The 16,385-nt window shown below is 33.6% G+C and overlaps 1 protein-coding gene across 1 annotated transcript; it reads left to right on the top strand.

Moving 5' to 3' along the window:
• Positions 1-7,892: 7,892 nt before the first annotated feature.
• LOC111985253 (WD-40 repeat-containing protein MSI4) lies at positions 7,893-16,165 on the top strand. Its single transcript, XM_065783081.1, has 15 exons — positions 7,893-8,212; positions 9,355-9,418; positions 9,948-10,034; positions 10,171-10,233; positions 10,366-10,431; positions 10,579-10,653; positions 10,827-10,902; positions 11,245-11,470; positions 11,808-11,889; positions 12,191-12,264; positions 12,458-12,569; positions 12,689-12,763; positions 15,310-15,377; positions 15,573-15,672; positions 15,891-16,165. Exons 1-15 carry the CDS (start codon positions 8,085-8,087, stop codon positions 15,984-15,986), a joined length of 1,392 nt encoding a protein of 463 aa, XP_065639153.1. The 5' UTR covers positions 7,893-8,084; the 3' UTR covers positions 15,987-16,165.
• Positions 16,166-16,385: the final 220 nt, after the last annotated feature.

Below are 16,385 nucleotides of genomic sequence, written 5' to 3'. Positions count from 1 at the left end.
GAAACAAACATTCACACAAGTGAAAACAAATAAGGTTCTAATACAAGCCATGCTAATGTTTAAGACAAAATAAAACAAGTTACACTACACACACATATGTTCTTTATTACCACTACTCTCAAACAATATTATAGATAAAATATTCCATAAAAATTCCTTCCAATCAATTATATTCTAGGGTAAAATATCATTTTCGTCCCTAAACTATTACAAAAGTTTGTTTTTCGTCCCTAAACTTTCAAAAGTTCTATTTTCGTCCCTAAACTATCACAAAAGTTCATTTTTCGTCCTTAAACTTTCAAAAGTTCTATTTTCATCCCTAAACTTTCAAAAGTTCTGACGGAGTGCTGACGTGGCTTGACAGAGTGCTGATGTGGGAGAGACGAAAATCAATACGTTTGGAAAAGTTTAGGGACGAAAATAGAACTTTTGAAAGTTTAAGAACGAAAAACAAACTTTTGTGATAGTTTAGGGACGAAAATAGAACTTTTGAAAGTTTAGGGACGAAAAACTAACTTTTGTGATAGTTTAGGGACGAAAATAATATTTTACCCTATATTCTATTATCTGTTACCTCCCAAACAAGCTTTTTCTAATTATAGTCTTAAATTCATATTAGAAATTAGTATTGGCTTCTAATAAATTTGTACTAACTATTTGTATAATTACAATAATTCTAATTATAGTCTTAAATTCTTATTAGAAATTAGTACTAGTTTCTAATAAATTTGTACTAACTATTTGCATAATTACAGTAATGGAGGCCTACGTGGGGGACATGTAAAAATGAAACAATGCAAACCCCAAGTTCCAACCTTCCCCCACTACAATCGGAAATGCCCCATATATTAAAATTCGTCCATCACAAAATTTATGGTTGATGACGTGGCAGGATTTCATTGGTTAAGACTAGACATGGCAAAACGGGTCAGAATTTCCTGACCCGACCCGACCCGACCCGAAAAATACCCGACCCGAACCCGATTTTTTTGACCCGAAGCAAAAACGGGTTGACCCGTGACCCGACCCGTGTTTTTTGCGGGTCAACCCGACCCGACCCGCGACCCGACCCGAACCCGAACCATTTTTTTAAAACTTTTTTTTTTTTAGTAAAAAAATAGTAAAACTAAGACAATATTGGTTTAATTGTTTATTGTGAACTTTAAGGAAACAATTGATACATTTACATAACTATATGCAAATTAATTGAAAGATAAATGGTTGAACATTCTGTAATGAGTAAATATTTTTAGATATCAAATAGCAAAGTACATGCCAAGATAATCTGGTTACAGTAGAGTTAAAAACATAGATTTAAAATTGTAGACATGTGAGAAATATTCACAAGTGTGAAAATAGTGAAGCTAAAGTATCAAATTAGTATAAATTATGAATACTTAGACCTATTTTTTAATAATTTATGTCCAAAATAAACGGCTTTTCAAAATAAATTATGATATTTCCTAGAGTGTGTTTACTTAACAATAATATGATATTCATAAAAGAGACCATGTATAAATAAGTAAGCAATCAAATTTTAAAGTATATCTCAAATTGAAATAGAGTGTCAACCACAACTGATAATAGATTATAAAATTAATTTTCAAGATTGTAAATTTCTTATATATTTTTATTCTTTATCAAATGAGTTATCCAATAAGTCATTTGTAATTTTGTTTTATATTTGGAATGTTGATATTGTGTAGAAATAAAACTTGTGTATTTGTTTTACTTATCTTTGTGTTATTTGTTTTAGATAGTAATGTTAGGATTTGTATAATTTTAAAATTGTTGAATAAGTATTAATAAGTTTAACTGAGTTCATTCTTGATATAAGTGGTGAATTCAAAATAATGCATTTTACATTAAGTAATTTGTTGCATAACTTTCCAAATGACAGATACATGTTGTTTTCTATAAAAAAAAAAAAAAAAAAAAAATTCATGTGAAAAATACGGGTCAACCCGACCCGACCCGACCCGACCCGCAACCCGATTGACCCGAACCCGATTTTGACCCGCTTAAAATGACCCGTTTTTGACCCGTGACCCGATTGACCCGCAACCCGATTGACCCGACCCGAACCCGACCCGACCCGCCCGTTTTGCCATGTCTAGACTTAAGACTATGGAGATTGTCTACAGTAGACATAAATGTTTACAATTTCCCACGGTTTGGTAAGATTTTAGGCACTATAGGAAATTGGGACCCATTTACACCGACCCTAGTGGGACCCACTTGCCGCCCATGTATGATTTCTAGGAGTAAAAGTGGACGGTTTGATCGAACGGTGAGCGCGTGGGGATACGAACCAATCAATATCGTTCATAGTGCAACTTTCGGTCTTTTAAGTTGTAACTTGGGCTCTAGTGGATCCCCACATGCAAATTCAAAGCATCACACGGACCAACATTCCTTTGTAGATCTGCCCATAGAATACATATTGTTAGATATAATTATTTTTTAAAGCTCCATACAATCCATTTTTCTATACTATAAAAAGGTCTTTAGCAAGCTGTCTTTTTTTTTTTTGAAACTTTTAGCAAGCTGTATTTGATCGGATTAAATGTAATTGTATTGATTGGAATCATTTGGTGTAGATTTTTTTTGGTTGGTTTATTTAGTTTTGAAAATAAGACATGAAAAAATATACAGTATAATTTTTTAAAGTTGTATACAACCGAATAGATCAGATCAAATTAAGTGCAAAATAAACCTAACCAAACAATGTACTAATAAGTATCATGACATGTTCTTAAGTATTAAGACAGTCAGCAAAAAGCCTTATAACTCAACTAATTAGCATATTCGAGGTTCAATTTCATTCTCCCCTGTTATTACTATTGAATTATTAGAAAGTATTAAGACAACTAGGTTCACATTAACAAAGGCAATGGAACTTGGGCATAAGCACCAAGAGCTTTGTTAGTCGTCTAACACCTCCCAGTGTTTAAAACAAAGATGTCAAGTATTCAAATATCATCTCCCCACTTATAATTATCGACTCATCAAATAAGAATTTGGGTATAAGTAACTAAGTAAGAACTTTCGAAGCCGGTATTCTAAATGTTGTTCAACATCTACCGAATTCCACGTCTTTACCCTCATTGAGTGATCAAACATATTGTTGATGAGATCACCTTTTTTGAATGGTTTGTATATCATACCCATAGAAAGGCTAATTTTATTGCTGATAGTTGAATTGGCCAATTTGAGATATATTGAGTTACCCCAATCCCTTCCATTCCTAATTGCCTTGTGGAATTAATAGAATCAAAAAATTTGGCTACAAACTTAGTTGTAGCCAAGGACCTAATCATTGAATTGCATATTCTTTTATGTTCTTAATACTCATGTCAAATTTTGTGCATATCAAATATTATTTACTATTCGATCCATAAACTTATATTTTATGCATAATTTTATACTACAAAAATTTGAACATTTGATTGATGACATAACTATTGATCTTCGATTATTTGAAAATTTTGCAAACATAAAAGATATTAAAAGAAATGTTATCCAATAATGAATTTGTCAAAATTCACATAAAGTAAAAAGATTAAGTAGAGTTGTATCCACTGGTTACAACCAAATTTGTTACTAAATTTTGTCCTTGTCCTTGATAGAATGAGTATGGGATCCCCCTTTTTGTAACTTGCTTTTTTTTTTTTCCCCCCCTAATAAATAGTTATTACTTAGACAAAAAAATAAATAATAATTAATGAGTGTCCTAGGGACACGCGTTAAGAAATAATAAACATTCAACTATGAGATTGTATTTAAGATAGTTATAATATATTCCTAATCCCGTAGCTCGAACATTTATCCCCCTAGATTCCCAAAGCACTTTATGTATAGAGAAGTATCAATTAAACTACAAGGCTATTGGCTCAACTATGAGATGTAATGCATTTAAAAAAAAAAAAAAAACAAACAAACGTACTTGTCAATAATTCTAATTCATTGTACACATAAATTTATTGTAGCTGTTTGTATTTTTCTTGATATGTATGTACACTATAACTATATTTTTTGAACATTTTTAATGGAGTATTCAATATAACTTGACTTGTGCCCTTATGACACTCATCAACAAAAGTCAAAATAATATCATGGCATGTTTCATTCAACATGTTATGAATTTTTTTTTTTTTTTATAATTTGACTCGTGTATGTCAATATTCTTACACCATGTTTTATATATTATATGCTCTAAAGTTAAAATACCACACAATTTTGTATCAAATATATATTTATATATATCACACAATTTCGCCTTTTTGTTTTGTATATAAAAAAGAAAAAAACACAATGATTGGCTTGCGGGCAATGTTGCTCAATAAATTGAGTTTAGTTTGAAACTTGAATTTGTTTTCTATAATACTCAACGATGTCTTTTGACTCTCACAATGCATTTTTGAAATTTTTTTGGTAATTCTATATATAAATTATATGGCATGGTGATTTTTCTCTAACTATCTATAAGGATTAGTAAAGTCCAAATTAACATTAAATTTAAAAGGATTAGATGGTAATTTTATTAAAAACTTAATTCTACTTTGCTTTCAAAAATTGAATTATCACTCTTTTTTTTTTTTTTTGAATTATCATGTTGAAAGATCAAACCATAACAATTTTCAATTGACAAAATATATTATTGGAATTAGGGTTGAACGTATGTTATTATGAATAATTAATTATGATTGGTTCTTAAAAAGAATTAATTATAATTAATAATGTGTCAAAAATGGACAAGAGTGCATAGGATGAATGTAATAAATAATGGATATTTTAAATTATTTAGATATTATCTTCTTATAAAATGGATGACTAATTTTTATCCCAAAAAAAAAAAAAGGATGACTAATTAAATTTTTTAAATTTTAAAATATCCTTTTGGGGTGTTTAATTCATTGTAATGTGATAGACGTTACGATAACGTAGATATCATAGTGTTTAGTTTTTTTTTTAGAAGAAATAGCATTTAGTTCGTTTATTTGTAAACAACACAAAAATTTCACATTACCATAAATCATTATAATATGATGATTACCTAATTAGATGGTGGTAACTTTATATCTTACTTATAAGGATATCAAATACACCTTTGAAATAACCAAAACACTCCATTAAATGTGTCTAAATTTTGGTTTAAAACTCATAATTATCTCCAGGAAAAATTAGAAAAGTGAATAATAAGGCTAGAAGTATGTACCATAAGTCTGGAGTGTAAATCGACACCATGACCGTTTATTAAATTGTCAATTGACACTTAGAGTCTGTTTAGATACTGTTTATTGCTGAAAACTGAAAACATTGTAACAAAATAATTTTAAAACGTGTGAATAGTGCCGTGAGACCTAATTTTAAAGAAAAATTTGCATAAATTAATAACTTGTGAGTCATGTAAATAGTGCACAGGACCCAAAAAAAAAGGTCAAGCGCATATCAAAAGAATCCCAGCAACATCCAAACACTCACTTAGGGCCTCTAAGTCTGCACTTCAGCCTTAAGATGCCAAAATTCAACCATTTTGCTTAGTTTTATGATTTGCACTCCTATTTTATCATCTTATGGAATAATTACGAGCTCGGTAATTATGAAATGAAAAATCCTCTATAAAATTGTTTGGATGATAGAAAAGCCCAATATGGCTGAAATAGTATTCTTGATCACGTTCCTCTATTTGCCGCATGACATTGGAAGCAAGCGTGATTACGTGGGCAAGTCTGTAATGATGATGGGGTGAGCAAATAAAGGCATTCCATAAAGGCAAAGTCAAGTGGTCATTGAAAACCTTTCGCAGTTTGACTGTAATTACTTATAGAAAATTGTTTGGAATGTATTAAGACAAAGCCTGAAGATCTCTAGACCTTGATCAAATTCGACCTAAGCCTAGGTGTCTTGTTATTTGATCAAGTCTAAAGTCTCTCTCATATCCCCCCAAAATGTTAAAATTTTAATCACATCTTTTTAATATGATTAGACTGGTTTGGGTTGAAGGTAACGATTATTGTCTCATTTGAACCAATTATATGTGAATGATCTACCCATTGCCTTACCTTACTGTATCTACTTAACGGCTTAAATAGAAGAGTAAATTTCACAAACCTACTATGAGGTTTGTGATAATGTCAACTAGATCCAAAACATTTTAAAACATACAATTTGGTCCTCAAAAGACAACTTTGTCCCTAACTTTTATTCTCTCCTCTCTCCCTCTCTCCCTCTCTCTCTCTCTCTCTCTCAATCATAAAATACCCATTTCAAAACCTATCTTCTTTGTCTTCTTCTTGCTTGTTTTAGGAGAATTCACAGCCTCTTCGAGAGTTAAAGCCAACGCTAAAATCTTAGCTTAAGTCTTAAACAGCTCCTTTGGTAACAACACCTTGTCGATCATGTAGATCACAATCGACTGCTCATTGATTGAAGTGTGGTGGTGTTATTGAATCTCTCTTTTTCTCTCAGCTCTCTCTCTCTCACCCTCTAACTTTGTCTTCTCTTTTCTTTCTCTTAGCTTTCTCCCTCTCACACCTTGACTCTCTAACTCTCTGTCTTATGATTTTGGGTGAAGGAGGAGCAATGGTTGAGCAATTGATCGGTGGGTTGTGTTTTGGGTGGAAGTGGATTGTGATTTTGGGTAGGTGTGTTGAAGTTTTGTTGGTTGGTTTCGGTTTTGCGTTGGTTTTTAGGTGGCATCGTGATAGTGGTAGTGGTTCGATTCTAATGGCTGTGGGTGTGGGATCTATGAGTGATATGGGTTTGTTGGGCAGTGGGTTTTCTAGGCGGCTGTGGGTGTGGGTGATATAGGTTTGCTGGCCAATGGGTTTTCTAGGCGGTAATGGGTGTAGGTGATATGAGTTTGCTAGGCGGTGGGTTTTTTAGGTGACTATGGGTGTGGGTGATATGGGTTTGTTAGGCGATGGGTTTCACTGGTTAGAGAGAGAATTTTGAGAGAGAGAATTCAGAGAAGAGAGTTTAAGAGAGAGAGAGAGAGAGAGAAGAGAGTCAAATTTAGGGACAAAGTTGTCTTTTAAGGACTAAATTGGTGGGTTTTAAAATATTTTGGACCTAGTTAGTATTATCACAAACCTTAGGGTAGGTTTGTGAAATTTACCGATCTAGATTGGGTACTTGCTAACCAATGTGGCATTATGTGTAAATTTTATATTTAACATCCCTATCACATAAGGATGAGTCTCACACAGTCACACTTGCTGGGTCCATTCCTACACGAGAGAATGTTGCATACTAACATATAACACAAAAAGTTAATGGCCATAAATTCATAAACTTAGTATGTATAGAGTTTCGATTTTTCATTCTAAAACCTTAAGGTTTATATATATATATATAATCTTTTTTTTACCATCTACCATATTGTTTTTTGGGACTAACTTTTATTAGCTTTTATGAACGAAAAATCATGCAACCATCATGTGAGTAATGATGTAAATCAATTGGTGAGTATTTTTAATATGATCGCATGATGGTCAAGTGATTTTTCCGTCCATAAGAGTTAATAAAAATTAGTTTCAATGTTCAATTTGGCAGATATATAAATTCCAGAAAGCCATAAGAAATAATTGAAATCTTAGGAGGTGTTTTGGCAAAAAAATAATGTTAATGATCTTTAGGTTAGAAGTTTCTAATGGAGTAAATTGTAATAGGAAAATGATGTTTATTTATGAAAACAGAAAGAAAATAACAAATTCCTTTTAAAAAAAAATTATAGGTAACTTCATTTCTTTTTTATAATACAAGATAAAATTTTTACTAATTTAATTATACATTTATGTGAAGCAGAGATAGGAGTATAATCCTAATCACCACTCTTTATTCTCTTGAAGGAGACTATCGTTGTGTTAAAGCCCCGAGGCCCCTGACAAGTGACAGACACACGTATTGGTCCATTTTTCACTTCTTACATAAAGAGAGTGAGTGAGAGACTCTGACAGACAGACAGACCCTACATTTTCATAGGCGGGAAATTGAAACCCACCTCACCAACTTTGATATATAAAACAAGAGGAAGAAAGTCTCACAAAGAGAGAATCAGAGAGATAGAGAAAGAGAGAGAAATGAAAGAGAGAGGGAAAGGAACAGAGCCATCAGTGGATGAGAGGTACACTCAATGGAAATCGCTGGTGCCAGTGCTCTACGACTGGCTCGCCAATCACAACCTCGTTTGGCCTTCTCTCTCTTGCCGGTCTGTACTTACTTCTCTCTAAATCAAAACCCCCATTGCTCTCTCTTTCTCACTCTTTAGGGTTTCCATTTTTGTTTGATTTTGTTGGGTTAGTGTCTGTTTGGATGCTGGGAAAAGTGTTAGGGAAAGCAAAGGAAAAAAAAAGTAAAAGAGTAAAGTAAAGTATATTAAAATGATGGGTTTTTGGTTTTATGCTGTTTTGGGTTCTGGGGTTTGATGAAAATTAAAAACAAATTGCAATGTGGGTTGTCCGTACTATTCTGTCTTGAGGGTTTTGTTTGCATTTCAAGGTACTTGCTTTTTATTGTGTAATATTGCCTATAACTGTCTTTGTGGATGCAGGGAAAACTGTAGGGAAAATGAAGGAAAGAAAAAGTTGAATTAGATTAAGATGATGGGTTTTTGGTTTTATGCTGTTTTCGGTTCTGGGATTTGATGAACATTAAGAATAAATAGCAATGTGGGTTGTCCGTACTATGCTTTCTAGAGGATTTTTTTGCATTTTTTTTTTGGTAGTTAAAGATAATTGCTTTCTATTGTGTAATATTGGCTTTTTTTACTGTCTTTTTGGATGCTGAGAAAATGTGGGAAAAGTAGATGGAAAGTGGAGAAAGGAAAAGTCGGTTTAGAATAAAGTTGTGGGCTTTAGGTTTTATTTTGTTTTGTTCTCTAGAATGTGAAGGAAGATGGGTATTAGACATGCATTCCATTGTTTTTAAGATGTTGAGAATACTGTCTTTTTTAAAGAATGTTTGTGAATTTGTAGTACTAAGTTAATTTTTAGATCTGTTTTGGCAGGTGGGAAAATGTGGGTAAAGGAAAAGAGAAATGAATCGTTTGGGATAATGTCTTATGTCTGATTTAATTTCTAAACCATGAATGCAATGGAATGAAAAGTTTGATTATGGTGGTGCTCAACTATATGTCTCGTATCACGCCTATGTAAAAATTCCACTTCAAGGGTTTTGATTATGTGTGTTACTGTAATTTATTTGGTGGGCATGTGTTTGTCCATAAAAATCTTGTAGTTAGGGTTTCTCATATGGAAATGAAATGAAGCTGCTAGGTAACATAGCTACGCTTTATTTATGGTTAAAGGTTCAGAAAAAGTAAGCTGATCCTTTATTTGTTGGTATTGATAGATGGGGTCCGCAACTAGAGCAAGCCACTTACAAGAATCGCCAACGTCTTTACCTTTCGGAACAGGCAAGATATTTTCTGTCTGTTGCAGTGTTTGAATCTGTTTTTTCATTGTTGATTGTCAAGGCATTGTGTTGATTTTGGAATGTTAATTGTAAATCAAAGAATGAAATTACCAATGAATTTATTCTGTAATTGTGGGAATTGGTTCAATATGTTTGTTCTGGGAAATGAGTAATTCTGAAGTTAAAGTTCAGTAATGAGTATTTCTAACAGCTTAACACTACAAATTTAAAACATTCTCATGAGTGCCTGGTTGGAAATTTGTTATACATTCTAGATTACTTATTCCAACTGCCAGATCTTTGTTGCTGTATTTTATTATGTATGATTTGAAAAATAAATTATTAATATTGTTGAACTTATCATTATTTTCATATTGTGCATTTGTGATTTACTTTCCTGCTCATATGGAGTTGATATTAAGTCACTGTGTGATGTCATTGTCTGTTGTTTGTGTATCATCTTGTTTACTCTGGGATTGTATATGTTGATTTATCCTAGTGGTTTTATCTTTTGTTGTCTTTTTAATCAGACTGATGGCAGTGTTCCAAATACCCTTGTCATAGCAAACTGTGAGGTAGTTAAACCTAGGGTTGCAGCAGCAGAGCACATATCACAGGTGATTTCCTGATGGAACATGCATTATTCATAATCCCCCACACCCAATCTTCCGTTTGTTTTTGGTGGTGGTTCTGTGACAATGTTTGCTCATCAGTTGCATTCTCTTGGCATGCTCTGGTTGCTTGATCTTACAGTTCAATGAGGAAGCGCGTTCTCCATTTGTAAAGAAGTTCAAAACTATTATACATCCTGGCGAGGTACATGTGACTTTTAAAGAAAATTACATTTCTACTTAAAATGGCTGCAAATGAGGATCTTTTAGTCTTATTAGCTATCAAATATCAATGATTACAGTTGTTTTTGTTCTTATTCTTATTATTATTTTGCAGGTGAACAGAATCAGGGAACTCCCACAGAATAGTAAGATTGTGGCCACACACACTGATAGTCCTGATGTAAGCATTTATCTTCATGTTACCCTTTTCTTTTAAATGCAGATTATCAAGATTTCAAGGTTTTTAAATCTTGTATTTTGTCTTTGAATATGAAGTTTATAAACTAGGGAAGCTCAATATGCATTAAAGTTTTGAGTTTATGATCAGGTCCTTATTTGGGACGTTGAGGCTCAACCAAATCGTCATGCTGTTTTGGGAGCTACAAATTCTCGTCCAGACCTGGTGCGCCTTGTGCAATGAAACTCTTTTTGCTATCCTTTTCATGAATTTTTTTAATACATTGAAAATTCTTTGTTATTTGTCCTATTTCATTTCCCCCCTTCGTATCTTATATATATATATATATATCTATATCAAGGCTGGCAATTGTTAACTCCAAATGCATTGTCTTACAGATATTGACTGGGCATCAAGATAATGCTGAATTTGCTCTTGCTATGTGTCCTACTGAACCCTTTGTGCTTTCTGGAGGTTGGATTTCTTTTATTATCATTTTATCTAATGTTAGATAGTGTTAGTGTGATGGATATATTTATCTTGTGCCTCTGTCAATGTCAGCTAACTAGCCATGTGTGTGTGTGTGTGTGTGTGTGTGTGTGTGTGTATATGTATGTATATATCCTCGTTTATTGAGTCATGTGATATTGGGTTTGTAATTGAATAACTTTGCTGCATGTCTATCCCCCAGATAATGTCAATATTAAAACTTCTTTGTGATGTTGAACTTGAGTTGATCATCTTCTTCCTCTACTTAAGTTATGAACTATATCTCCTTTCAAATCATATCATTTGTTGGGGAACTTTCTATGCCAGGCAAGGACAAATCTGTAGTTTTGTGGAGTATTCATGATCATATCTCGACTTTAGCAGCAGACACAGGGGCTACGAAGTCTCCAGGGTCTGGTGGCAGCAGTGCTAAGCATGCCTCTAAGGCTGGTGGGACTAATGATAAACCTGCAGACAGCCCTTCTATTGGTCCACGGGGTGTCTACCAAGGGCACGAGGATACCGTAGAAGATGTGCAGTTCTGCCCATCAAGGTAGCTTTCATCAATCATAGTCAAATGCATTGATTATGTATGGTTTTGTGGTTCTATATTCGTGATTTTTCCACATGGTCTATAACTTATTATCTGTCACATATTTGCAATTATGCATTTAATTTAGTGATTAACATGTTCTTTATTTCTGTCATTTGACATCGAGGTAGTGCCTGGGGATTACTCGGGAATTATCCCCTTGTAGATATTTCAAGAGAAAACAAAGCTCTTCCCTATTTCCTGAATCTCATGCCTTTTTTATACTTATATTGCACAGGAACTGTAGGTGCTGTTTTTCCCTGATTTCCTGATAAGCATTTATTATTTGTGTTAAAAGTGCACAGGAGTTCTGTAGCGTAGGCGATGATTCTTGCCTTATATTATGGGATGCAAGAGTGGGATCCTCTCCAGTTGTCAAGGTTGCAATTCTTCCTCTTTTGACTATCAGTTTAGTGTGCCATGGCAAGCTGTGGTACAATACCAAAGATTTTCTAAGTATGAATTACTGGCATATAAAATCTAAATATTCATCTGATTATTCTAATAGGAATTTTATTTATTTTCTCATCTTAATTGTTTTAGGGATCCTTTCTCATTGTCTACAGTGTCTTTATTATGCAAATTTTGTGTTGTAGAATTGAAAATGCTGCTGCCTTCTCTTCTCATGGCTTTGCATTAAATGTTTGATGCGACTCAGTTATTTGGTTGTCATTTGGGCAGGTTGAGAAAGCTCATGATGCTGATCTTCATTGTGTTGATTGGAATCCTCATGATGTAAATTTCATTCTGACAGGGTATTTATTTCTCTCAGGCTTTGCATAATGAAATTGATCTCTTGGATGCTGCACAATGCAGAATGTGTCATGATCTGTGTGCTTTTGTTTCAATGTTTTCTATTTCTGGACCTATTTGAATTGTCATTTAAAAAAAAAAAAATAGTTCATACCGTTATTTAGTTTACTTAAATTTGCTTTGCTTTTGTTTTAGGTCTGCTGATGCTACTGTTCGCATGTTTGATCGCCGTAATCTCACCTCTGGGGGTGTTGGATCACCTGTTCATAAATTTGAGGGTCACAATGCAGCTGTCCTTTGTGTACAGGTGATAGAAAAGATTTGGGATTATTTTCTTGGCTTTATGTTACATAATGCCTTTTGTTATATATTCAGGAATAGGACTTATTTAGTTATTTTTAACAAAAAATATGCATTTGTTTTCAGTGGTCTCCTGACAAGTCATCCGTCTTTGGAAGTTCTGCTGAGGATGGCATTTTGAACATTTGGGATCATGAGAAGGTATGAAGCTATAATTTTTCTCTATACAGCCTTGCTCTCTCTCTCTCTCTCTCTCTCTCTCTCTCTCTCTCTCTCTCTCTCTCTCTCTCTCTCACACACACACACACACACAAGATTATAGGACAAAATATAGATCATATCAAAAAAAGAACCAACAATGCTGTGATGGTAAGAGATGGAAACTGATAGATATATGGTGAACTGACAGTAAATGAGGAAAGTTATTATTCCTATAATGATCAAATGCAGTGTATAAGGTGGTTCTACATATGTATGGGTTGATTTGTTGGGGGGAGGAATTTATGCAAAGCCTTCAAGCAGATTTCCAGCGTCACAATTTGCCTGTTATAAATGTGGCTTGCATTCACTATTTGATTAGCGAGCAAACTGATTTCCAGAGGTAGTTTTGATTATTGATAAGTATTGAGGGTATTTTATTTATTTTTGGTGAAAATGCACTTTTCGTCCTTACATTTTGGGTCAATTCCCATTTTGGTCCCAAAATTTATTTCTTTGCAAATTTCATCCCTAAAAAAGGAAAATTGTTTTGAAAATGGTCATTGCCGTCAGTCCACTGACGGAAACCTCCTACGTGGCAAACGGAGTGCCCTTCTTGCTAACATGGCCATTAAAATATTATTAAAAATAATTATTTGGCATTTTAAAATCCATGTCAGCATTTTAATTTTTTTTTTAAATAAAGCCACGTCAGAAAATTTATATAAAAAAGAAATTAAATTTTTTTAAAAAACCTTAAATCTAATTTAATTAAAAAAAATTATTACTTATCATTATTAATTTTCATAAGAACATTACAACTTGTTCTTCGTGTTCTTCCCAATCAAACCTAGGAACGAATAACTCAACCTAGATTACAAGAACACAAACCTAGCAACCAATAACTCAAACCCAGATCACAACAACACAAACTAAAAAAGAAGAAAGAAACAGAGATTAAACATAAACACACCCAGCTCACAACAACACAAACGAAAAAAGAAAAAAGAAAAAGAAAAAAGAGAAAGAAACAGAATCTAACACAAATACAAACCCAGATCACAAATAAAGATCAAACACAGACCCAGATCACAAAAAAAAAAAAAAAAAAAAAAAAAAAAAAAAAACAAACAAACCAACCAACCAACCAAACAAACAAATAGAGATCAAACACAAACACAGACCCAGATCCAAAATTTTCCCATTGTTTTCACGGCATTAAGACCCCATGGCCTCCATGATCAAAACTTCGAAGATCAGCCTCTTAATATGCTCGCCGTTGGTCAATATTGGGTGTAAGGTTTTGAGTGGAGATGAGATTTTGAGATTAGAGAGTTTGGGGTCAGATAGGCAGTGCGTGGTGGAGAAGAATTCGTCTCCAAATCGTTCACAAACCCAAACCACCGAAGCGATGGCGCTCTTCTTCACCGGAAAAGGCAGCGACCTCAACGCCTGAGCTAGATCGGCACGGTCGTGAACCAACTTGATTCGTCTTGGGTTGCTAGGGTTTGATCGTGGGATGGGTTTTGTGGGTCTTCAATTTAAAGGGTTAGGGTTTGTCGGGTTAGGGATCATGAGATTGTGGGTTCTCTTGGTCTTGATTTTGATTTTTGAGTGGTCACGCTATTTGGCTCTTGAGACCGAGAGAGGTGTTTAGTGTGTGTGAGAGAGTGAGAGATGAGAACACGATGGAGCTTGATCTTCAATCTTTACAGCTTAAAAAAAGTAAATTTTTTCTATTTGTTTTTCATTTTTTTTTAATTGAAATTAAAATTGAGAAATCTGGATTTTTATTTTTAATAAAATTAAAATTAAAATTGAGAAAACTAACGTGGTGCTGATGTGGATTTAAAAATGCCAAATAATTATTTTTAATAATATTTTAATGGCCACGTCAGTGCCACGTCAGCAAGGACAGTCCGTTTGCCACGTAGGAGGTTTCCGTTAGTGGGTTGACGGCAGGGACCATTTTAAAAATGATTTTCTTTTTTTAGGGATGAAATTTGCAAAGAAATCAATTTTGAGACCAAAATGGGAATTGACCCAAAATGTAGGGACGAAAAGTGCATTTTCGCCTTTATTTTTTATTGTTCCAAGTGCTGTTTTTTGCTAATCTCAAGCTTCTCAGGAAGTTTTAGAAGTAATCTGGTTTCGTTCACTGGTATTATTCGTTAGTAGTGAAGGTATCAAATTATCAATCCAATGGTCCCTACTACTATGACTGATTATAAGTATTATTCTGAATCACTTTATAATTTCTTACTTGTTGAGTGGATGATTTTAGTCATACATGGTTTTGGACTTTGAAGTATTTCTACTTCAGTTTTACACCAAAGCGATTCAGAGTGGTTAAGTGAGATTTAATTACTCCAACTAGATCTTCCCTGCTACTCATTGCTCAATTCTTGCTTAGTCATTGTTGCATTTATGTTTCTTGTGTTATGCATGTAACTGATCCTATTGCCTTTCAGGTTGGTAATGTTGGATCTAAAATGCAAAATGTTCCTCCAGGATGTGTTATGCATGTAACTGATCCTATTGCCTTTCAGGTTGGTAATGTTGGATCTAAAATGCAAAATGTTCCTCCAGGCTTATTCTTCCGACATGCTGGGCATAGGTATGAATTTGTGTATCTTATGTGTGTGTGATTTGCTATACAAAAGAGAAGAAATCTATACAGGTTTTTTTGGGGGGCCTGAATTTGGTATTTGTTACTACTTGTTTATTGGATGTTAATACACTTATATGCTTTCTGGATGCTTTTTTCTGAAGTTTTTGTACACAATACTTGATTTATATTTTATGCATGTAGGGACAAGGTTGTGGACTTCCATTGGAATGCATCTGATCCGTGGACAATTGTCAGTGTGTCTGATGATTGTGAAAGTACTGGAGGAGGTGGTACACTGCAGGTAAGCAATATATATATATTAACACTGGTATCTTATCATTTAGAATGTGCATTTTTTTCCTTCAGTAGTTTAATAGTGAAAAATATCAGAGGGATAGCGTTTTGCTTGAATAATAATCAACTTGCATGTAAAAATAAAATGTACTTCAAGATATGATATTATTTTGGGTTTTTGCTGCTGTACATTTTCTTGATGAAAAATTGATGGTTCTGGTGCAGATATGGCGGATGATTGATTTGATATACAGGCCCGAGGAAGAAGTTCTAGCTGAATTGGATTCATTCAAGTCCCACATTTTAACATGTTCCTCTTGATGCCTATTTAAAAAGTTGTTAAACTTTCGTTTTCTAGTTTGCTCAAGCTACTGACTTCCACCTAAAGTTTCCAAACCTTGGTAGTTCAATATTTTGTTGGTTCCGAATTTGACTATTAAAATATCCTCTCTTTGTCTCTCTCTGTTCATTAAGTGCAAAACTGAGCTCCTTTTGTGTCATTTGGTAACTGGTACAGTTTAGTCATTTAGCTGGACCTTCATTTCAAATACTAGTACTACCCTTGTCTGGGAGTTTTAAGCAAATGACATAGCAATTACTCTAAACTGTTTTAACTCCGTTCATCAACAATATGTCTATGGATACAATGCTTTTAAAAAAAAAAAAAATTCACAACAAATTAAAAGTGGTGATTGGTGCATAATAATATTATCAATAGTG

Source organism: Quercus suber, unplaced genomic scaffold (genome assembly GCF_002906115.3).
Source record: "Quercus suber isolate HL8 unplaced genomic scaffold, Cork oak 2.0 scaffold_16, whole genome shotgun sequence".
Lineage (NCBI taxonomy): Eukaryota > Viridiplantae > Streptophyta > Magnoliopsida > Fagales > Fagaceae > Quercus > Quercus suber.
This window is presented reverse-complemented; position numbering and strand designations above follow the sequence as displayed.

Coding starts and splice junctions, on each gene's coding strand:
- LOC111985253 (XM_065783081.1), top strand. CDS start 8,085: ATGAAAGAGAGAGGGAAAGGAACAGAGCCATCAGTGGATGAGAGGTAC. Junction 8,213..9,354: donor TGGCCTTCTCTCTCTTGCCG/GTCTGTACTTAC, acceptor TGGTATTGATAG/ATGGGGTCCGCAACTAGAGC. Junction 11,471..11,807: donor GTGCAGTTCTGCCCATCAAG/GTAGCTTTCATC, acceptor TTGTGTTAAAAG/TGCACAGGAGTTCTGTAGCG.